Here is a 24,401-nt window from a genome sequence, read left to right as displayed (position 1 = left end):
AGTAGCAGGAAATACTCTCTTGAGATTCTACTTAATTTCCTAAGGAATTTGAAAAAGTTACCCTAAAGGTACTGGACAAACAGTGAGAAGTTTCAAGAAGAAAAATCACATGGCAAAAAGTTGAGAAAACTCTCTTTGGGAACAGTATAGAGGATAGACTGGAGGAAGAGAAACATGAAGAAGAAACCAGCTCTCAGAAGTTTCAGCTATAGCAAAGCACAAAGGAGGAGGGCCTGAACTAAACAGTGGTAATGAAGACAGATATGGGTGATATTGGGAAATAGAAATGAATGGATGTAACGTGAGAAAGTGAGAGAAGTCTGGGACACCTCCTTAAGGCTCACAGGACTTGAATGATTGTTGATAGAAAAGGAACACAGCAAGAACAGAGAGGGGAGTGGGTTGAGAACTCGAGTGTATTCAGTGAAGTCTGAACATGCACAGTTTATATTGTATTTTATTCAGGAGGCAGTGGAACACACAGGTCTGCAGCTTGGGACAAACATCTGGATTTTAAGTCGCCAATATATAGGAGGTTAATGAAGTCAGAGCTCACCCATGAACATACAAAGTAAGAAGATACAAAGTAAGAAACGTTAACATTTAAGCAATAGGTGGAAGAAAAGGAGCCCCCACAGCAGACGGAAATCATCACCATGTAAGGAAGAGAATGAGATGTGTTGTCAGAGAAGCTAAGGAAGGAGAGAATTTTAAGAACAAAGGAATTGACAAATTGACTTTCCATTAACTGAGGAAAAGTCATGGAAGATAAATGCCCATTACAACCGGCAATGTTAAGTGTACAGAAAAGAGTGAACATAGTAGGCCTGACACTACTATCCTTAGAAATGCCTGATTACAAAGTTGCCTTGGCTGGTACCTGGGAACTTGGATTTCAGGAGGATTCCCACCCCCCTAACTGATTAAGGGCTCACTGCACCTAAACTGCTGGTGTAACAACATGGCTTATGCTGAACATCCGCTTCCTTTCTAGGAGTCAGAAATTTTGGTACATGATAGACAGAGGGTGCCTATGTGACCAGCCCCCAATGAAAAACTTGGGCACCAGAGTGGCTAATGAGCTTCCTGGGGGAGACAGCTTACACCTGTTGTCACAATTTGCAGGGGCAATTAAGCACATCCTGTTGTGACCCCATTAGGAGAGGACTCTGAGCTTAACCTGGTCTCCTCCAGACTTCACCCCATGTGCCTTTTCCCTTTGCTGATCTTGCTTTGTATTCTTTTGTTGTAATAAATCATAGTCATGAGCACAACTATATGCGGAATCCTTCTAGGAAATCACCAAATCTGAGGGTGGTCTTAGGGAATCCCATTGTAGTTAAGGGAAAGAGCTAGAGCAGAACATAAAGTTGACAGAAAGTTATTTTTATTTGCTTTGCTATTTATTTAAGGTCGAAGACTCTTAGGCAAGTTTATATGCCAAAAGCCTGGAATCGATGGAGAAAAAAAATTAAAGTTACAGGAAAGAAAAAAGATACTTTATAAAGTAAGGCCTTTAAAAACTTTGTTCAACCAACAATGAAAATGCCCTAGATGATTTGTTTTTACAGCAACATTCTTTACAAAAGAAGATACCTATAAGAAGCAATGCTGTACATAAATGGTAATACTGTTGAAATTACATGAACAAACCCTTTAAAAAGGGAAAAATTCTTCATATTTTAGATTTACCCAAAACATAACAGACATTAATAAGGAATCTAGTCACCTAAAACAAACGAACAAAAAGAAAAACATCTCTATTTAGATGCAAGAATCATGCAAAACCCATTAATATTTTTTTTAAAGTAAATACCAGCAGAATCATATCCTCTGTACTCCAGTCTCTGAAGGCCTTTGATTAGGGTCTCCAAGATTTCCCGTCTTGTGCGAGGGACATGGTAGTTTAAGTACGCAAATATACCTGCAAATAAACAAATATTTAATAGAAAATTCTGTCTAAAAGATACAAATTAAATAATTATGACAAATTCCTCATTTGCATAATTATGTCTAAGATGTACAAAAATGTGAAGCTCGAGTCCATCTTTAAAAAAAATAAATAAATCCTCTCTTCAAACTGCCTGAAGGCAGTGAAACTTTTCCAAAGAGGAATTTCTCATTTATAAAAGACAGAAGCAAATATGTCAAAATAAATGTGTTTGTTTTTTTTCAAAGCAGCTGGTCATTTATCTGCTATTATTGCCATTTTGTCAAGTGAAATTTAATTTTTTAAAAACTAACCAATCAACAAATTTATGGTTTATGTTCTAAATACTGAACATTGTTTAAAGGAGAGCATTTCCTGAAATAAGTTTTCAAGCATCATATGGGCCCTATAAAACTATACAAATGAAATTATTTTTCTTACTTCCAATGACCATGTTATCAATAACATTTAGGAATAAATAAATATCAGTGATGTGAAAAACACAACCTGAATAATCTAATAATAGGGGAAAATGGACAAAAATATAGTCTTAAAGAAAATGGCTTAAATCACTTGTTCACCAGATACTAGCTAATGACAAATAATTGCAATACGTTTACAAACTCTTGTGAATTCATAGAAAAGGAGCAGTAATTTGGAAATGCAAAACTAGAAATTAAAGAACTAGTACATGTGAACTGAGTCAGAAAAGCAAAGTACAGGTAGTAAGCAGAACATAGGTAAAGAAAATCCACATCTTAGGAACAGCAGGATGGAAATTATCTGCGATCTTCCATGATTGTGCTTTGGCCATGATGGATATAGCTCCAGAAAAACTGAAGTGCAAAATATGAGGAAATATAAGTTCAAGTTGCCTATTTATGAAAGAACTTTCCTTTTTCTTAACTATATTACCCTATAATGCCACTGTTTCATTAGAGGATTAAATGAATTCTGTGGAGAACTCCAAAATGACTAGTCTTTATTTCTATTTGAAAAGATGTCTTTAGTTCTCTAAATAGATTGGTCCTACGGAAGCATTTTAGCATACAGAAATACCGCACTGTTAATATCCAACAACGAAGCCATCATACATGTATGCTGCCACCACGACCAGTACATTACGACTGTTTTCAAATAAACTATCATACCCTTCAAAAAAACAAAGGAAATCCACATTTTAAAACTAAAAGCCAAAATAACCTGAAACAACTGTTTGAACTTTCCAAAAAAAAGTAGTATAAGGCCAAGGACTTACAGAAATCCTGTATTTCATTCACATTAAAAAGAAAAAACTTTACAATTGTAAAGAATTTTTAAGTTATCACGTGTCATACAAGCATCTCACTTTCACAGCACTAGAACCTTGCATGAGATCTGGAGCTTTTTCTGTTACTGCTGTTCCTTCATAAAGTATCTTTAATATGAACAAACTAAACCATTTGATTGTAAATCCAACTTTTATGTGTTCTACATTTATTTCCCCCTATGGGTCACTGACCTTTGCTAAAAATTACATTGCACACAGAAAACCGAGTCTCAAGTATTTTTTTCCCCTTTTTCTGCCTCCCCCACCCCACTCCGGTTCAAGCAGCTGTATGTCAGCCTAGTTGTGTAGGACACAGCTCCCTGGCCCATGCTGGTATTATGCACCTTGCGCTTTCCCTGGCTGAGGCAGTCGGTCGCCCGAGGTTGGTAGGCGGCTCACAGCAGTTCTCGCCGGCTGCAGGCGGCAAGGCACGGGGTAGCCCCCGGCAGCTCACGCCAACCTCCCGCTGCTGAGGGCAGCCCAGCTCCAGGGAGAGCTGTTATTCACAATCTTAGCTGTAGAGGGCGCTGCTCACTGGCCCATGTGGGAATCGAACTGGCCACCTCTCAGTGTTAGGAGGAGCATGGCGCTTCAACCACCTGAGCCACCGGGCCGGCCCCAAGTAAGTTTTTTTTTATTAGATTATTAAAGGACAATACATAGAATATAAATCTTTTCCCAAAATGTTACTTAAATATAAATGTACTAAAGAATATTGATTCTCGATTAGTCTACTCTCCACGATTGTGACTAGCATCAGCTAAACAATCTGCTAAAGGAGGATACAACCTAGCTCATCTGAAGGTCATTAATTAATAAAACATATTGCACTGTCAAGACTTGTCTGTAATCTGAGGCACTCTGGAAAGTCCAGTGCTGCCAAATCCCAATTACTCAGCACAACCAGAAAATATCACTACTAAATCATCTATTTTTTTAAGAAATGTAATTATGATGGTAAAGTAATGCATCTAGAGAATTAAAGATTACACATAATCAAATACCAATGAAAAAATGTTAAACGTGAATGATATAAAACTGGCTGTATTTAACACAAGTTAAATACTCAATACTTTTTTTTAAATTTCAGAGTAATTCACATGTAATATTAAATTCAGTGTTTTCAATACATGTGACTTAACTGCATTCAAATTTGATATTTCTAACTTCAGCCTCCTTGGTTTCCACTCGCTTATTGTGTCAATCTTAAAATCTTGCGTACAATTTCATAGGAAAAGGGATCTTCTCAACCAATACCCACTTCCAAACAAACTTTAAAAATTGTGACTGTTTGATAAATAAAATTCACACTCAACATTTGTTAGCTCATAATAAAGCACTCCTGGAAAAAAAAAAGTACTCTTTTGTTAAAGAAACCTGCGAATTCTTTGAACTCATGTATATCCCCAAAAGTTTCCAGTATACCTGCCTCTGCTTCCCCTTCTGTTAAATGAAAGGTTTGACTGAGAGATGCTAAAATAGTTTTCATAGCAAGTGCTAACAAGTTACTAACTGGTAGTGGCTGTGGAAATCACCCACTAAAAACGATTCAGTGGCCTAATTTCCTAAACAGGAAAGAAAGCCATGGATGATTAGCAACATCTATTACCTAGGGAGTGACAGCATATGGGCCACATATTTCTTACCTCTGTCACTTAAGGACATCTATGGTCCCCTCCTACTAGATGGTCTATGATTTCTGAGAATTCTTCTCTGATTGCTTTAGAGACATTCCTGATGATTTTGACATTTTTTAGTACCTTTACAGACAGGACTTCTCTCCTCATTTGTTTGTTATGACATTTACATGATTTTGTTCTGTGTACACAATAGCTACCAAATTAAAACAGGAAACCTGGTGAGGGCCCTTATTATTTTCGGAATCAAGCAGCTCCTCAAACATTGTTTCGTTCAACATCCTTTCGTTTTAACACTGATGAGAAAACACTGTTTCCCAGTTGGGACCATTAACTGTGCGGAGTTCGCACGTTCTCCCCAAGTCTGCGTGGGTTTTCTCCGGGGACTTTGGTTTCCTCCCACACCCCAAAGATGTGCATATGAGGTAAACTGATGTGTCTACACTGTCCCAGTCTGAGTATCAGTGTGAGTGGCCCTGTGACAGAAAAGCATCCTGTCCAGGGCTGTTTCATGTCTTTCTCCCTGAGCTGCCGGGATAGGCTCTGGCCATGAGTGACCTTGAACTGGAATAAGCACGTTGGCAACTCATTCTTACTTGTTTTTATTCATCTTTCTTAAGCGTATGTATAGCTCATATTTATTTCAATGTTTAATATTAGAAATGTTTTGGGTCTTTATTTAGAAGGTTGGTGATGTTTTTGTGATCAAAAATATGCCATAGGATATAAACCCTTGTTTATATCAATTAGCCTACCATAAAATTGGTTTCGTTATTCATCTTTTCACTTAAAGTCGCAGTTTCCAAGAACCTATCCATGATATTAAATGAGGACTTACGGTATATTGTTAAACATTAAAAGTAAAACAACATATAAAATATGAGGACATGTTTCTACAAAACCATATTATTGCACCTAAGAAGATAAAGCTCTAATATTCCCTAATATGTTATTCAAATTTTCCATATTATCAAAAAAGTCTTTTATGGCTGATTTGTTCATTCTAGGATATAATAAAGGATCATACCTCACATTTAATTATTATGTCTTATTAGTCTCTTTGAATCCAGAACGATCCCCCTGAATGCCCTGTTTTCTCCAAGACAGTGACTTACTGACAAACCAAGGCCAAATTTCTTGCTGAATGTCTCACCTTCTGACTGTGTCTAATTGTTTCCACGTAGTGTGGTCTAACCAGTTCCTCTATTCCTTGTATTTCCTGTAAACTGGAAGGTAGACCTAAATACTTGATTGAGTTAGATTAAAAATTGGAGACAAGAATTATTCACAAGTATGTATGTATTTTATATTGTCTGTTGGTCCCCTATTAATGATGCTAAGATTCATCACTGGTTTAAGGTAAAGAGAGTCAGATCACTTACCCTATGATATTCTGAAACCATCTGCAAAATATTTTCTAGGTCTTTAGATATTAAGAATTTCAATTTTGATTTTAAGACATTCGTATTTTCTTTCTTTATGGTCCATATAATAATGACGCATTTCCCAATAGGTGGCATCATCATAAGTGAAACACCATATATCAAATTCCAATTCCAGTTCCGTTGCCCAAGATGCCGAAAGGGAAGGAGGCTAAGGGGAAGAAGGTGGCGCCAGCCCCTGCTGTCGTGAAGAAGCAGGAGGCCAAGAAGGTGGTAAATCCTCTGTTTGAGAAAAGGCCCAAGAATTTTGGCATTGGACAGGACATCCAGCCCAAAAGGGACCTCACCCGCTTTGTCAAATGGCCCCAGTACATTCCGCTGCAGCAGCAAAGAGCTATTCTCTATAAGTGTCTGAAAGTGCCTCCTGCCATTAACCAGTTCACCCAGGCCTTGGACCGCCAGACAACTACTCAACTGCTTAAGCTGGCTCACAAGTACAGACCAGAGACAAAGCAAGAAAAGAAGCAGAGGTTGTTGGCTCGGGCTGAGAAAAAAGCTGCTGGCAAGGGGGATGTTCCCACTAAGAGGCCACCTGTCCTTCGAGCAGGGGTTAATACTGTCACCACTTTGGTGGAGAACAAGAAGGCTCAGCTGGTGATGATTGCCCATGACGTGGATCCCATCGAGCTGGTGGTCTTCCTGCCTGCCCTGTGCCGTAAGATGGGGGTTCCCTACTGCATTCTCAAGGGGAAGGCCAGGCTGGGGCGTCTAGTCCACAGGAAGCCCTGCACTACCATCGCCTTCACACAGGTTAACTCGGAAGACAAAGGAGCGCTGGCTAAGCTGGTGGAAGCTCTCCAGAACAATTACAACGACAGATACGATGAGATCCGCCGTCACTGGGGAGGCAACGTCCTGGGCCCCAAGTCGGTGGCTCGCATTGCCAAGCTGGAAAAGGCAAAGGCTAAAGAACTGGCAACCAAGCTGGGCTGAGTGTACCCTGTTGGCGTTTTCTGTACATAAAAGTAATAAAAAGTCTCCTTTAAAATAAAATAAAAAAATTCCAATTCCAAACCTGCCTCTGTTTTTAAGACAGGAAGCACTACTATTACCAATAATCATTATTATCATTTTTGGGTTCACTATTGAAACGACAAAAAGGAAAAGACGAGGAATAGAGGAAGAAGTAGGAGCAGAATTTCTCCTTACATAACTGAGCAGGAACTAAAAGCAAGAAAAGGATGACACACATAGAGAAATTTTCTAAGACCAAAGTATGGTAACAGAGCTGGGAGAAGGAAGAAAGGGGATTAACCTAAATCATTCCTGGTTAGGAAAATGGGATATAACGGTGTTGAATCTGCCAGTTTTACACGCCAGCCCCTTGACAGTACTGTTGGCCCAAGACAGTCCACCTGTTAGGGTTAATGGGTTACCTGTAATCTTGAGGTAAACAGGAAAATATAATGGCAAATAACCAGCCTATCAGGCATGCAGAGCATGTGTACAAGGGAAGCAGTCATACCTCAAAATGGTGCTGAGTAGAGTAGAAATCACTAGATTGACCCCTTTTCCAGGTTTTTCAATTGTCTTATCTAACCTCCCAATAAACAGTTCCGCTTAAGGTAACTAAGTTTAAACATCAACTCTCCACTGCTCTTTGGTAATTGCTCCAATACCACACACAGTAGTTGTATGCAGCAGAGGAGATTTTCTACTCCCAAATCAACATGTGCTCCTGAAGCTCCTAAAGCACATGTTGGAGTAAGTATGTCCCTAACTGAAGCAGATGCTCGCACCTACAGGCATCATTCTCAGAAAACGGCAGCTTCAATTCAATGACATGAAAGCACTTACGAGTACCTTGCTTAACAAAATGTTCACACACCACCTGATCACAGACTTGACATACTTGGTTGAAAGCAATTTAGTTGTAAGTCGAGACTATTAAACCTGATTAAAATGAAAACTGAATGCAATTAGCTGATTAATCAAATTATTCAAGTTCCTATGCCTCGTTGAATTTATGTCCCGATGAATAAGAAATTTTACTTATATTTTTTCACTTGACAACTTCAATATTTTCAGACCCTAAACATCAGAATTTATAAGTGTTAAGTGTTCAGATTCATTATCTAAGTTTTATACTTTCCGAATTAAAATCCATCTACAATGCCATCTACGACAACTCAGTTTCATTTAAAAAGTTCTTCTTATATATAACACAAGTTTACTACTTAATTCATCATCATCGTGAAAGACCAAATTACACAAATGCTACAGAATGAATTTTGAAAATCTCCTCTTTCTACCTCCACACAGGGAAGATAAATAACGACCATTAATTCTATACACATTGTCCCAATCCTTCAGCTATGAATTTTTCTACACATATGAACCTAGAAATATATAGCTTTAGAGGGCTTTCTTTAAAACACATACATTTGATGACATTACATATATACCATTCTGTGCTTTTTTCTCTTAAGATGTTGAGATCATTCTCTGTCAGCATAACACATCTTCTCTATTCTATGTAATGGCTTTATATTAGTCCATAATAGTCATATTGTACCTAACCATTTCCCTATTAACTGAGGTTTTTCTACCTTTTTGTAGTTACGAACAATGCTGCAACTAAAGTTATACACATCAACTAAATATGTGCAATAAAACACAGTGAGTGCTACTATAATAAGGGAGGTACATTCTAGGTAAGATTCCTTTACAAGATGAAACATTAAAATAACATTTTCTACATTCCAAAAACACAAAGCAAAAACTATATGGAGTGACACAACAAGGAATTTCAATTATTTATGTGTTTTTTAAATTATTTAAAAAAAAATTTTCCCATTTACAAAATGCTGGTTCAAAGTCCCTTACTTTGTTGTAAGTAGATTCTGCCACCAGAAGGAGCTCCACAGCTCCCCTCTTGCTCGTTAACACTCTGGAACTCAAAGCGCTGTGTAAACCCTGAATATCTGTAGTTATACACACCCTCCCAGGCTTCCGACATCACCATCTTTCCTGAGAAAAAGCATGCACTTCCTTCTCACAAACCCTCTTCTCCAACAGTCCATCTCTCCCACTTCTCTCGGATCAATCACATCAGACCACAATTTTTCATCATCCTCACAAGCCAGTTCTTACTCCTGCATCCCGAGCAGGGATGCATTTCCAGTGAGGTCCATCCATTTCAGGTCCATTCACCCATTTCAGGTCCACTTTCATAACAGCCCTCCCAACTGATGACCAATCATGTTAACTCATAGTTTGTCTAACTTTCCAACTTTCCCCAGATATTATTCTAAAGTCTAGGCTACTCTCAAATCCCTATTTCTTCCTTTCCACCTTCTTTCTCAGTTTCAGTAGTCTCACTTTATAGTACTGAAGTCTTCATCTTCGTCCTAACAGTATAATAGCATACATACCTCTTATCCTTCTTTATAAGCTCCAAAAAGAGAAACGTATTCTACATACTACTCCCTGAACCAGGCTGTCCTACTCATAACTGTTGGTAAGCTATGAAGAAAAGGCTGTCCCATGACGTGACTGCCATCTGTCCCACAATCAGGACCCGGGCCAGAACAGAAGTTGCTTTCCACAAACCCCCCTTATTGATCGTAACTGATGTTCATTCTGACATAAATCAGTATCTCTCCTTTGCCTCCTGCCATGTGCTGGTTCCTAGAATGGATTATTGTCCTGATTTCGTCAATATAATTTCCATACCTGGTAGCACTCACGTACTAGTACCTGTGACTGTCCACCCTCTTTTACCCTATATAATTCTCTGGCGTCTGCCAAGTGACACAGGGATCCATTTCGTCCTACAGTCGCCCAAGACATGCCTTGTATGTATGTTTCCCTTAGTAAATTCTATTAATTACCAGATTGGAGTGGCCAGACTCTTCAGTCTTTCCTTGCCCCTCCACCCCCTCACGGAGGTAGATTTTTCAGTCTTGGGGCCTTTCCCTGGGTCTGTGTCTATTAATATTCCCGGTCAGACAATTAAGTTCACAAACTCATCCTAGAAAAAGTGCTAGATCCCTCATTGCTGAATATCACTACAGTCACCTTCAAAGTACTCCCCTGGGGAAGTTATGCACCGACGCCAGCGCCTAGTCCTCCCTTCAAAGCAATTTGGAACTCTTTTTCTGGAATGGCCATCAGAGCTGTCGTCATATTACCCTTGATGTCCCGAATGTCATCAAAATGTCTTCCTTTCAATATTTCCTTTATCTTAAGGTAAAGAAAGAAGTCATTGGGGACCAGATCAGGTGAGCAGGGAGGATGTACCAATACAGTTGTTTGTTTACTGGCTCAAAACTCCCTCACAGACAGTGCCCTGTGAGCTGGTGCGTTGCCATGATGTAAAAGCCATGAATTCTTGGCGAAAAGCTCAGGTCGTCTAACTTTTTCACGCAGCCTTTTCAGCACTTCCCAATAGTAAACTTGGTTAACTGTTTGTCCAGTCGGTACAAATTCGTAATGAATAATCCCTCTGATATCAAAAAAGGTTAGCAACATCAGTGCAACAAGTTTGGGAACTTTAGTTGTCAGACCTTGTAAGTGATTTCTCAACTTTGTAAATACAGAACTTTTTGTTAACATCAAAATATTCTGAGGATCCTACACAACATTGGGTTGAATTTTTATTATCCAACTTTCATCCAATTTACAGACAATGCTTAGAATATGAATCAATCAATGGATACCCTGTAATAACAACTTTATGGTTCATAGGTCTGGGACCACAGCTCTAGAACTCAACTTTTCAACTCTATCAGGGCCCTCAGTTCCCCAACTCTCCCTGCTTTGTTGGTATCCTTACCCCGCCTCCTCAACACAAACTCATATATGCAGCCTCTCTAAGGACATCGTTCTAGCCCAATGTAATGAACTTCTCTCGGCGGAATTAAACATGAATGACCTTTTTCTACCTTGGCAGACTCTGTCCAAGGCAATAGACTACGTTGGAACTCTTCTGCCTCTAACACTGTTCCTTGGCCTCATTTCCTGGCACTTCTATTTCTTTTTTCAAACCCGCTGGCAGTACTTCTCAATTAATTTCTGACTCCGCTCACTGTTGGGTAACATATGCCATCAATGATATCTTTCACAGGGCACTAGCTCTCTCCCAGCTGGCACTATTCCTCAACATAAAAGTCCTGCCCGATCATCCACAATGTTCCTGGCCTAACCAGTTTCTGAACTTCTGTTCATTCCACTTGTGGGCTATAACATGGCAATGAAAAAGGACTGTCTATTATTACCTACACCTGTTACATGTGTATTCACTGTTTCCTCAAATCAGACAGCAATTCTTAAAGGCAATTCCTTTGCTTTAATCATCTCTCCAGCGGGCAGAGTGCCAAGTATAAAGGCATCACCTCAAATATCTTCTAAATGTGAAGTCAAAAATCCCCAAACCACAGAGAGAGAACACTATTTGTAGAATGCTAAGTAGGGATGAGGTTCCATAATAAAAGATGTAAGAAATACTGGGTTAAACAAAGTTAAAAGGTTTATTTGTAGGTCTTCCTAGAATCTTTAATCTTGCTAATTGCAAATCTCCAAAAGCAGAATTTCCCAAACTTTTGTGTTAATAAAACTCTTTCCCACCTTCTACTGCTCATTATCAGCACCTATTAACTTCTCCCTTTCCGGGGAACACATTTGAGGAAATGCTTATTAAGCAATTAATTATTGTCTTTTACAACTACTTTATATCCAGCATGATCTTTAAGGATATGTTAATAGTACCATTTTATGACTTATCCTAGCAGCAAGTCTCAGCATCCCTCAATTACTCCCAAAGCCATTAGACAGTATAATTACAAAAAACTTTTTTAAGAATTCATTTCAGGATACTTTTAAATTGCAGCTCCCTCACTGCTTTTAAATATAATCTCATTTACAAAAACTCTATGTACGCTAACACTTATTTAAAAAAAAAAAAAAAAGCAAAATCTGTTTAAAAAATGTGGGTACCTGAAGCAACTTGACATTCTCTCACCAAAGGCAAAGGTAAAACAATTAAAAAAGAACTAGTATAATTTCAAAGGATCAAGAATAAGAGGAAGATAAAATAAATTTGGAAAGCGGACACACTATTAGTCTCTGGGAGGTTCACAACACTTATTAGCACATTAAATGTTCTATTAAGTCCTCCAATTAAAGAAACCAATTCAACATTGTTTAATCTGTTGCTCCCAAATTTACCTGACCATAGAATCTTTTTTTGTCTGATTAACACTTATTAACATCCCAATTCAACCTGGTAAACATTGTAACAGTTTAATCAGTGTATCAGATTGAAAAAAAGGCAGATCTCAGAACGGGCTAGCCCTCATTATTCTGCTTTAACATTCTGCAATGTTGAAACAAAAAAATCTTTTAGAAAAACCTGAATAGGCAGCAGGTAACCAGAAGTTAAATCTCTAAATTTTCCTATTGAATCTCATTCCCCACTCAATTTCTCTGCCTAGAAATTTTAATGATTAAAGATGTGGGAGGAAAACAAAGGCAAACTCTTGTCTTCACAGTTAACCTTCAGAATTTACATTAGTTCAGGATATAAATTAGTTCAGGACCATATTCCAGGAATCATGAAAAACTCCAGTCTGAGTTAAATGCAGGACCTCAGAAATGCCTCAAATACTAGTTCTTTCTTTAGTATTTATAACCTGTCTGTTTTCTCAGCAATAAAACTCTGTGGCATGGGGGTGTTGGCTAAGTGAAAACTCTCAACATCTAGTCTCCATCCTGCAAGCCCGACTCTACTCTGCACCTTTTCCAAACCAGATCAGATATTTTCTTTTATAGTACTTTGATTTCCTTTTTCCTGGAACAAGATGAAGAAATGACCTGAAAGCCAGGTATTTAACCAGGCACACACCTCATGATTCAGGAACAGTTAATTACCAAATGTAGCAAACAAGAGTAAACAGTTTGCAAATTCACTACTTCACAGCTCCAAATCATATTACCTGTTTTGTAAAACCACTCTACTAACTGGACATAGCAAAAATACAGTATATCTGATTCTAAAGTGAGCAACACTAATAATTTCAGCAAGCTGTTCATAGGTGTTTCTGTTTCTGCTTTTTAACCTACTCTAAATTTAAACCTGCTCCTCCTTTTCAGAAGCTGAAATTAGCATAATGTTAAATACAGGAAAAATATACACTGAGAACAAGGCACCTCCAGCTCAGTTCTTTTGCAAAAGGCTACAAAGAATAAGTTTCCCAGAGAGTTTAAATTCTACTAAAGTCATTATTTCCCTTTAAAAAGTGTTTTTTATTCTTCCAGGAGTAAGGTCAGTTGTAAATTTCATTAAGGTAAGAATAGAATTCTTTATACTGACAATGGCCAAGTTAATACCAATTTTAGTGCATATCAAGTCATTCCAAATATATTTCTGACAATCCCTTTTAGCTAACACTTTTAGGTAATATTGAAACAACTAAGTCTCAAAACAAGAGCCTAAACTTTATGTTTTAACTGTTCTAGGTAAAACATTCATTAAATGTAGACCAATATTTTTCCTAGGGAAGTCTTTTTAAGTGGGTGCACATGCGAGTGATCAATGATGTATGATCTATCGCCACAGTCACCTCTGGCGGCTTCCACAGAGGATCAGGTCTAAGCCCATTCACCAAGTTATTGATTGGCAATGGTTTCTGTTGAGACAGGGTGGAAGAAATAAGATCATGTGTAATGCCATTGTCTTAGCTCTAGTTATATTTCTGTTTTCTATTGGGCCTGACCGAAAGAAAGCAACTAAAAATAAATTAATTTTAGAAAGGTAAATACTAGAAGAATACAAGATAAGTCCAAGAGTCCTCACCTGATGTTCCACAGGTTGCCTCACCTGGTAGACTCTTGTGAAGACACCTCCCTCCACAACACCTCAATTCCCTCAACCAATACAATCCCCTTTCCCGATACAAACATTTCCCTTTTCTCTTGGTTCCCTTCTTCGCGCAAAACCGCCCCTTGCGGCCCCCCAGGTCCTCTATAGGGCCCGCCCTCCTCTCAGGTGCCTTCCTAAATCCACCACCCACCTCCAGCTCGTAGAGACCGGCCCCCACCCCCAGTACCAGCAGCCACCCCGGGACGCTCCCCGCCCATCATCAGACTTCGCACCCTCCACAGTCCCGCTCCCTCCCGTGCCTCAGGCCTCAGCGGCGCCCGCACCGCACCCCAGCACCACCCGGCAACACGCCCCCCGCCCGCGGCCCCTTACCGCACATGATGCAGGAGGCCCAGTCCGCAAGGCGAGTGGCGAACGGCTGGCAAGATCGGAAGCGCACACGAGCCTGTGGGGCGATCGGCGGGGGTTGGAGGCCAGCGGGGCGCCGACGAGATTCCCTCCGGGATGCGACAGCCTGAGTAACGACTGCCTCCTCGGCCTCCCGGGCTCGCCAGCAACTGCCTCCTGGCCCCGCCCCTCAGCGCGCACCGCGCCGCCGCCGCCTCCGTCCGCAGATCTCATTGGGTCACGTCCGCGCTGCTCACGCGCAGATCCCGCCTCCCCGCACCGCCCCGCCCCGCCCTTCCCCGGAGCCCACGCAGGCGCTGGCCTGCTGGCTGCGAAGACGTGGCAGCGGCTCGTGGCTGCATCCGCTTGGGGTTCCTGGAGCCGCCCAGCCCTTGGGCGAGCAGCGGGAGGTATAGCGCCGCGGGGGAGGAAGAAACTAGGTGGCTGGCAGGGAATGTCGGAAAGATAAGGAAAGAGTAGAATGGAATTGTTAACAAAGCAAATAGCGTTGGGGCGCGCGCCTAGTGCCGTCCAAGGCCCCAAGGTCCGGCACCCCACGAAGCGGGGAAAGAGGAGGAAGAAAGCAGGAGGCCTGATAAGAGGATCCTGAGGCACAACAAATCAGAGTGGGAAAGGGACATAGGCCGAAGGGGAAAATGCAAAGAATTGAGATGAGGAGAGACCAAAATTCTTGATTGCAAAATTCCATGCAGGTTCGGTCAGTCTTTCTTGTGATAGGCAATTCAGTTCTGGACTTAGCCTCTATTGTAATATAGTTGGCTTCTAGAATCCCTCGGGCACCCGATCCGCACCCCCATCCATTGCCTCCCTAACCCCCAGTTTTGTTTTTTTTGTTTGTTTTTTGGTGTTTTTTGGGGGGTTTTTTCCAGTTTTGTTTTTTGCCGAGGGGCAGGAGGGGAGACTTCTGCTCCCCCACCTGAGAGGACTGTAGGAATTGCCTAGATTTGACAGCCTGACGTTTGACTCATGAACGATTAATCAATTCTATTAATGTACCATTCCTGCCAAAAGAAACTTAATCAAAGAGAGATGATGTTTCTGAGAATTTATTACCTGAGCATTTGCTTTAGGAAGATTTAAATGGTTTCTTTTGTCAAATATAGGTGGTTACTGTAGCTCTATTAATGATTCTAGGATAGAATCAAGTAAAAACTTGTATGGCACACAGAACGTGGCATGGACTTCTGACCCCAGATATCTCATCTTAGCTCACACTACTGCTGTCTTCCTACCCCAACTTCCATCCCTTTACACTCCAATAACGCTCAACAGATAGTTTGAGAATTGGGCGAACATTCTCAAGTCTTTTGCACACATTGGTTACACTTAATGGAATCCCTACCCATCTCTACTTTAATGCTACCTCCTAGGGAAAACCTTTTTTTTTTTTTTATCTCCCCCAGACAGACTTAAGGACATGCATTAACTTCTCATTCTTTGAGCTTCCCCCTTTAAAGTAATATGCTTTGATATTTTATTATTTTTTGTACATTTCCCTATTAGGCTAAGTTTCTTAGGCTAGAACAAGTCTTAGCAACCCAACACCTAGTATAAACCTTACTAACATAAAGTAAGGGATCAAAAATGCTTTTGAGTGAGTGGAGAAAAGTCAAATGTTCTTAGCAGAATTGACTTCTATGGCTAGTTATATGATCAAATGAGCAAAGGACTTTTCAGTTTTTTCTTAGAGGGAAAAAAATGCATTTTTACCACTGGCCTCAAAAAGAGGCCAGAAAATGTCACATTTAACTAATAAAAGTATTTCAAAAATTTAAGTCCTTTAATATTTCAGGACCTTAAACATGTTCTTAAATCACCCAGAGCAAAGTTTAAAAACAAAACAAAACAAAACAAAAAAAAAACACTGAGCTGTTAGATAATAGACAACATGTTTCTTAATTCAAGAGGCAAAGTCTCTGTGGATATACATCTGAACCTCAAAACCCTCATCTAAGAGTTTCTGGTAAGACCTCAGTGATATTGCCAAAGAGTCAAAGTATGAGTCCAATGTTTGAGCAATACCTTTGTGCACTGCCAGAAAACCTGTCAATGCTACAAAGAAAATGCCAGCAGTACTACCAAAGTTATCGTGCTCAAACTATAATAACCTATTGTACTCCTGGCTTTCCTCTTCTGCTTGTTACTACTCCATCATGACTGTCAGTTTGTCTTGTCCATCTCCATGCTACAGCTATTTTGGAAGGTGCTTATGCACCAGTTGAGAGGAAGAAACTTTGAAGGCTCATATTCCCCAACAGTTAGTAGACACAGACCAAGGGAGAAGTCCCAAGACTGAAAATCTACCTCCATAAGCAGAGGGCAGGGAAAGACTGAAGAAAGGCTGGCCACTCCAGTCTGGCAATTAATAGAATTTATTAAGGGAAACTTACATACAAGGCATGTCTTGGGTGGCTGCAAGACAAAATGGATCCCCACGCCGCTTGGCAGGTGCCAGAGAATTCTATAGGGTAAAAAGGTGAAATAGTCGTGGGTACTAGTGCGTGAATGCTAGCAGGTACTGGAAATTACATGCTTGACCGGTACAGGACAATAACCTGTTCCGGAAACCAGCACATGGCAGGAGGCAAGGGCAGGGTGCTGACTTATGCCAGAATGAACATCAGTTACAATCAGACAGTCTGTAAGAGGGGTTTAAGGAAAGCAACTCTGTTCTGGCCTGGGTCCAGCTTGCGGTACAGTGGCACATCGCACAACAGTCTCCCCTCCACACTCCACCCCTCATGACCAGCTCTTATAATCTCATACGCCTCTCCCCCCATTCCAGGAAGAGCCCTGAGTGGTCAGTGAGGAACTTCAGTAGCAGGGAAGTAGCTTGCTTACTTGCCCATTGACTGCATTGGAGATACAGTTGGCAGCACATACAAAAAGACATTAAAAGAAGCAGTCTAGGTATGAGTAACAATTATTTCCAACCTGCCTCCCACCCCCACCCCCGAGGGCCCAAACCAGTGGGTTACTGGGTCATCTAGGCTTGGGGCCAGATCATTTAACACATTTACTTGAGTTTTCATATATGCTAACAAAGAAGAAATATTAACAGATTCATCTAGTAGAAAAACAGAACATTTAGTTTGGATGATGACACAGGTTCCCTTCCCCACTCCCGGAACTGGATGCACAGGAACAACAGAAGTCTAAGATCAGAAAGATAAATATTTGGTAGGGACTTAATTGGGAGATCGTCTCCTTTGGTGAGAATTACATTTGCAGCCTGATCCTTAGATGGTAATGCGGCCGTAGTCTGTGGAACCTGGCCAGGCTGTGTAAACCATATTTGTTGGCCAGGAGGAAGTGGTGCTCTCTGGCCTAAGGAGGTGAATAGGAAGGGAGTGTATCAGACTAGGACTGCTACCATCCCCTCTTCCAATGGTGCATGTACCGGTCCACATACGAGTATATAGCATGTCTCCATGGGTCCTGACCGCATTAGGCTGACAAGGTCCCCCGGGGACTGAGCAGTTCTTCCCCACCCAGGGCCATGAACTAACGGACCCATCCCACCAGAAAATCCCAATGCAGATTCCAGTAAATGGTCCCTGTTCCAGGGAATAGGGATTGGTGCCCTCATTGTCATAGGTTGGTTCATGGCAAGCGTTGGGACTATTGCTGTCCTTTGTTCTCCATACCTTTACCACACTGGGTGCCTCAGCCTGAGTTCCCAGCCTGGCATAGGGAGCAATAGGCCTCATGGGTTGGTCATTTAAATGTATTAACACTGGGAAAGCACCTTCGTCCACCTAGTCAAAGTAGGTTTTCCAATCAATACCTTGTCTATTGTTTAAGGACAGCATTTTTCCAATTCCACCAACCCAGCTGCCTGTGGGTTTATATGGGACATGAAAACTCCACTCAGTAACTACATTTACCAGATCACTATATTTTAAAGCCAGCTCTGCCTCCTTAGCTGTGCACCATCCTACTTGGACACTATGGTACCCACTCTTCCGGTGTACCCAATCTGTAGTGCCAACGGAGGGGTCAGTTGCTAAAGCACCTATTTTTCCCAGGGCATCTTCTCCCTGGTTACCTGGAGCTGTAGATGCCTTATGGGCAGAGACATGGAAAACATCAAGATCGGTCTCGGGCTTTTGTAAGCGAACCCAAATATCTTTCCACATCTCTTGTTCCCATAAAGATTTGTTCATAATCAGTCAACTCTTCATGTTCATTGTCGAAGCCATAGTCAATCCCTTTAAAATGGCCCAACTGTCAGTACACAGGACAGTAGACACGGTTTATATGTGATTATAAACCCACTGACCACTGTGATTTGTTCCTGTTCCCATGCAGATGGTATCAGGGGATGATTGGATTACAACTGCCATACAGGTGAGCGATTGCCCCACCTAGCACCATCAGTATACCAAGCTCTAGACAGAACTTTCCATTTCTTCTTGCAGGTTGTAGGGAATGACACAGGGAAAGGAGCAGGAGCATTTGGAGGGTCTGTATATTCAACAGGGTCTAGTAATTGTTGCATCTCTGAAGACAGGACTCTTTGACAGAGTACTCCTCTGCTGTAGGTAGGCATGCCTCTTAGTCTGGGCCATGGCAGAGGCATATTGGTGGAACATGCTGTCTATCCGCCCCTTGATGAGAAGGGAAGTTCTTACTGTAACTGCCTGCTCTTTGGCAAGACTCCACCTGCAGGAGCGCTGCATAAGCTACCAATAATGGCTGTTCCATCGGGGTGTATCTGATATCTGCCCCCTTCCATAATTGGGATCAAAATCTAAGGGGCACTCCTTTTGCTGTTTTTTGCCCTTATACCTAGCCCATGCCTTCCAGGGTTACTGAAACATCTAATTCAAATGGCAACTCCACCTGGGAGATTCCAAGGGCTTTAATCTGTTTACTCTCTCCTCCACATCAACCCAACCTTGAACAACTTCACCAACTCACTGTAACAAAGGAACCCTTTGTAATCATATGCCAGTCAAGACACTGAAACGGAAGAACTTTGGTCTGACCCGCATGTATACAGTGCTTTGTCTTAGCAAGACCTTTGGGAATAGGCCTGGAGGAGAAGAAAATAAATGATCTATTAAAGAAAAGGGACATCTGGGTCTAATTCAAACATCTGAGGAAATGGAAAGGATTTTCTCTCCTGACGAAAAGTTCTGAACTGGGGAAAAAACCAAAAAGCAGTGCTGGTTAGGGTGTGTCACTCATCATCTCTTTCTGCAAGCCCATTTCCCTGTCACAGATTAGTCCTGTCAAATCTACTGGCGCTCATTCTCCTCCTTGCCACGTAGCCTGTGTTTGCAATATAAACACATAATGAATCATCATCTTATACCCCTAAAATTAATATAGTGTTTTATGTCAACTATAACTCAATTTTTTCTTCTTTTTGGATAGCAAGAATATGGGGAACAGGGGCACATATGTTCTGGTTTTTAGGGAGTTTTGTGGAGAAATATACCCCATGGACAAAGAAGATGGTAGTATCAAAAAAAAAAAAAAAAAAAAAAAAAAAAAAAGCAGGTTGAGCCACTAAGGCCTGTGAGAAGGAAGTAATGAACATAAGAATAAAAGGCACCAGTAAGGGCCTTCACACCAGAGTGACCTTTCAAAAACACAAATCTGATCCTGTTTCTTTCTATTTCCAATTCAGTGGGTACCCTTTACCTATAGGGTTAAGTCCAGACCCCTATGCATACACATATGGTTCTTAAGGATCTCATTCCTGCCAGTTTTATCAGTATCATCTCCCACCCCTCTATTCAAGCATCTTATCATCTAGCTATACTGACTACTGCCAGGTCCCTAAAAATGAATACCACCTCAAACTTTTGCCTATTTGCACTTGCCCTTTTTTGAAAGGAAGCATTAAAAAGGGAACCAGATGTTAAATAGTTAGGGCCTGACTACAGAGGACTAGTCATCCACAGAAATGTGATTATAAAGGGACCAGAAAGTTCCCTTGTCCCAAACTACCTCTTCTCCTTGCCTATCACATGCCTAAAGTCCACTTGGACATATATATTTAATGCAGAACATCTCCGTACCCCATGAGATTTACATTAAATCATTGCCATCTATTAATACTGGAGAGTGAAACTATTTATAGGATTACTTTTCATTTCAGTATCAGGTGTGAAAAGGTCACTCAGGAAATGTAAGTTTTGATGGGGATAAAGTAAAGATAACTCTGAAATTAGAAGGCAGGCAGACCTGGACAGATTATCTCGGTTGATGACACTAGGCCAGAAAGGGCCAATATAAAGGCATGTGGAATTGAGTATGGTAATGCAGAGAGGGGGCTAAGATACGGAAGACAGAATTAGAAGTTGGTGATGAAAGGAAACTTTATCCACTGTGATGGTTAGTTTTGTGTGCGAATTTGCCTCAGCTACAGTGCTCAGATAACTGGTCAAACATTCTGGATGTGTCTGTGAGGGTGTTTTTGGATAGATTGACATTTAAATTGGTGGACTTTGAGTAAAGCACATTGCCCTCCATAATGTGGGTGGACCTAATAAAATCAGTTGAAGGCCTGAACAGAACAACAGACTGGCCTCCCAAGAGCGAGGAATGTGCCAGAACTGAACTTGGACCAACATCAGCTCTTCCCTGTGTCTGCATACTGACAGCACACACTCCTGATTTTGGACTTGCCAGCCTCCATGACTGCATGAGTCAATTCCTTAAAATAAATGAATCTCAGTATCTCTCTCATGTGATATATATCTTATTATATATATCCCATTAGTTCAGTTTCCCTAGAGAACCCTAAAACACACACTTAATGTTGATCTTATTGATCTCTTCAATGTTGAATATACTTATGTTGTCTTAGATTTCTAGAGAATAAAGCTTTCGATAACAAACCATAGAAAGCCACTCAAACTAACTGAAGCAAGGGATTTATTGGCTAATGGAATTGGAAAGGACAGGGATACAAACAGCTTCAGGCACATCTATACCCAGGGACACAATGTTGTCAGAACTCTCTTTGATTCTCCCTCTCTCTGACCTCATGGACAAGGAATGACCCTCAAACAGTTCTGGAATATCTTTACAGCTCTCGGTCCAAGGGGAGAGAGGCTATTCCTCCATCCGCATTTTTTATTTTTTCATCAAGGATTCTGATGGGACCATGTGAGTCACATGCCCACTCCTGTTGCAAAGAGAGCAGGACAGTTCCACAGAGCCACATGGTCAGCAGGAGGTAGTAGTTCTTCAAAGGAAAGTTCAGGAAGGTGTTGCTAAATGAATGAGGGACACCAAATAGACAAACAAAAGATGTCCATTGTATCGGGTGAACACGGCCTTGATTTGCCCTACCAGGAAACCTCCGGCTTGGGAACAAAGGGTACTGACTCCAACTTGAATACATTCCCCAATCCTCTCCAGGATGGCTTCAAATTTTCCCAGTAGGCAGAAGCTGGGGCAATTTTCTAACTCTGCCAGAAACTCATTCTACTGCCAAGAAATTGTCAACAAATTGGAAAGCATGAGATTAACTGGTTCTATCTACTGTTTCTGTCCTGTAGGATGTGATCAGAGCCGAATGGAGGTGGGCCATTTGGGGAGCTGCCTAGAGCTGGAAGATCACTAGAAATGTCAGGTGACAGAGAAAATGCTTTCTTTTAGGGGATATAAAAGTCAATGGTGCACAGCCTGCAGGCACCCTGTAGAGGCATCATAGATAAGGATGAGGAGTTATAACGCTGGCATTTCCCAAACGGATGTCCATTCCCACTGGATTGGAGAGCAGCCGGCTGCGGATTCTTGCATAAAAAATTGCCACACACGCAGTGCTTTGGCCCACGATGGTGTGGAACAAGTAAAAGGTGGAAAAGACTTTTGCCCACTAGAAGGTAGCACCTATGAAGACAAGGAAAGCTTCTCTCCTCCCTCAGGAAGGCATACTCGGGAATATGTAGGTCCAATTCCCTTAGGGCAAACAGGTAGTAGTGATCTGTACAGGCTCCGCAGCCAGAATGCCAGGGTTCATGTTCCTGGCTTTTCCATCTCAGTTGTTTGGCAATGGAACATGTACTTCTCTGTGTGCCTTATAGGGACATTCGTAATTACCAATCTAATAGAATGAAATGACTCCATAGATGTCAGGTGCTTACAAGAGTCACATAGTGAATGCTCAATAAAGTTTACTGTTTTCATATATGTTGCTCCTTACTGTTTTGGATAGCGCTGCATCCTAATTTTGGTAGTAAAAACTCCTCCAAGTGCGTGGCTTATTCTTGGCCAATAACCTTCATTTCAAATACCTATTGAAATGTCCCATATTTATAAAATGTTTTCAATAATACTTCATGTAAAAAGATTTTATATATTTGGGGGGTTAATTTTTACTTTTGTTTTGGCTAAACACAACTAATAGTGAATGATTACTTTCTTTGGGACTATGTAGGAGGAAATTATATATAATTTAAACATTCAAAAATAAAAGCCTTATTAAAATATACTTTCTAAATTAATCTTTGATTGAAAAAGTAGTTCAATTAATTTAAAAATGTTAGTTTTCATTTTAAGGTCAACATTTGGCACTGTTTGATACAAATAAAAACCAGTAAAATTATTTACCAAGTCCTCCATGATTTACCAGGCTCTTTGTTAGAAGGCAATCAGTTTCAGGTGACAGAATATCTAACAGAAGCTATAATAAAAAAATTAAAAAAACAAACACAAAAAAAACCTTTTATCCCATGTGATCCTCTGAAAATGGGTGGTTCCAGGGCTGGCTCAAAGGTCAATAATGTCCTCAAGGATCCAGGCCCTTTTTTTCCTTTCTCTTTGCCGTTCTCAGTGGACTAGCTTTTCAATATCACGAGTTCACTGTCAAAGCCTTAGACATCAAGTCTTCAGACTACAGTGTACAGAGCAGTAATAGAAATGGATAGGAAAAGTGATTTCTTTAATGCAGACTTACTCTCTCTCAAAGAAGAAAATCTTTCCAGAACTCACCAATAGACTTTGGCCAGAGCTGGGTCATATGTTCACACCTGGACTAATTTCTGGGAGGGAGGGAGGGAGGGAGGGAGGGAGGGAGGGAGGGAGGGAGGGAGGGAGGGAGGGAGGGGGGGGAGGGAGGGGGGGAGGGAGGGAGGGAGGGAGGGAGGGAGGGAGAAAATGACTGGTTTAGACCAGTTAGAATTTAACCCCTGGGATTGAGGTGGGACCTACCTTCACTGGGCACATCACAACCAAATGATAACTGAGTGGGTTCTTCTCAGTAAGAAGTCGGGGTATATGCTGGGTAGGCAACCAAAAGTTTCTCCAGCACTCTCCAAGCTGCCCACATCTTGCTTTTGTACCATTTCCAGCTAAGCACTTCCACTTTCCACTCAAGCCATTCTTAGTTTCTTAGTTTCCAAATACATTTCACAGCTTCCAGATTCTGATTACACTAGTCTGTGTGATGACAATATTCTTCCCCACATTTTCTCCTTGTTCTTCATGGCTGATTCCTTTTGTAGAAAACGTTTTCAATGCCTTGGCCTCTCAGTTCTATGATTTCCTCCCTTCCAATACTCTAATCCATCACCCACCTCAGCCACTTATTACAGGGCCAGACCTAAGACTTGTCATTAACTGCATCTCCTCCATAATCTGAAGTTCCTTTAGCTTCATCTAAAGGGCAGGTTACAAAGCAATTCCCAGAGCTTAAGATGAATTCATCTGTAATAGCTCAGAAAACAAATTATCCAATCCTACTATCTGGTTCTGTGAACCAAAGAACAAAAATTAAAACTTCAATTCTTGGCATTCACAACTAGTGCAGTTCTTCCTGTATCCATCCCTATCTTAACCTCCATAATTTTGGGAGCCAGAATTCCAGAGATGCAGTATATCCGTCTTTCCT

At 40.9% G+C, this 24,401-nt stretch overlaps 2 protein-coding genes across 3 annotated transcripts in view; one reads left to right on the top strand and one right to left on the bottom strand.

The window, feature by feature from the left end:
* Positions 1-14,737, bottom strand: part of GFPT1 (glutamine--fructose-6-phosphate transaminase 1) — a 52,442-nt gene extending 37,705 nt beyond the window's left edge. The window contains exons 1-2 of one of the 2 annotated variants that reach the window (XM_019718397.3): positions 14,513-14,737; positions 1,817-1,924 (exon numbers count right to left, since the gene is read on the bottom strand). In XM_019718397.3, the coding sequence (XP_019573956.1) occupies positions 1,817-1,924; positions 14,513-14,519 (115 nt within the window). In that variant the 5' untranslated portion in view covers positions 14,520-14,737. The remainder of the gene's footprint in view (positions 1-1,816; positions 1,925-14,512) is intronic. The other variant, XM_019718399.3, reaches the window with a different exon arrangement.
* On the top strand, positions 6,420-7,319 carry LOC109438500 (large ribosomal subunit protein eL8). Its single transcript, XM_088796113.1, has one exon. It carries the CDS (start codon positions 6,451-6,453, stop codon positions 7,249-7,251), a length of 801 nt encoding a protein of 266 aa, XP_088652239.1. The 5' UTR covers positions 6,420-6,450; the 3' UTR covers positions 7,252-7,319.
* Positions 14,738-24,401: the final 9,664 nt, after the last annotated feature.

This window comes from Rhinolophus sinicus, chromosome 2 (genome assembly GCF_057876585.1).
Source record: "Rhinolophus sinicus isolate RSI-liver-muscle chromosome 2, RSI-T2T, whole genome shotgun sequence".
In the NCBI taxonomy this organism is placed as follows: domain Eukaryota; kingdom Metazoa; phylum Chordata; class Mammalia; order Chiroptera; family Rhinolophidae; genus Rhinolophus; species Rhinolophus sinicus.
Note: the sequence above shows the minus strand (reverse complement) of the source record. Positions and strands in the feature narration are given on the sequence as shown.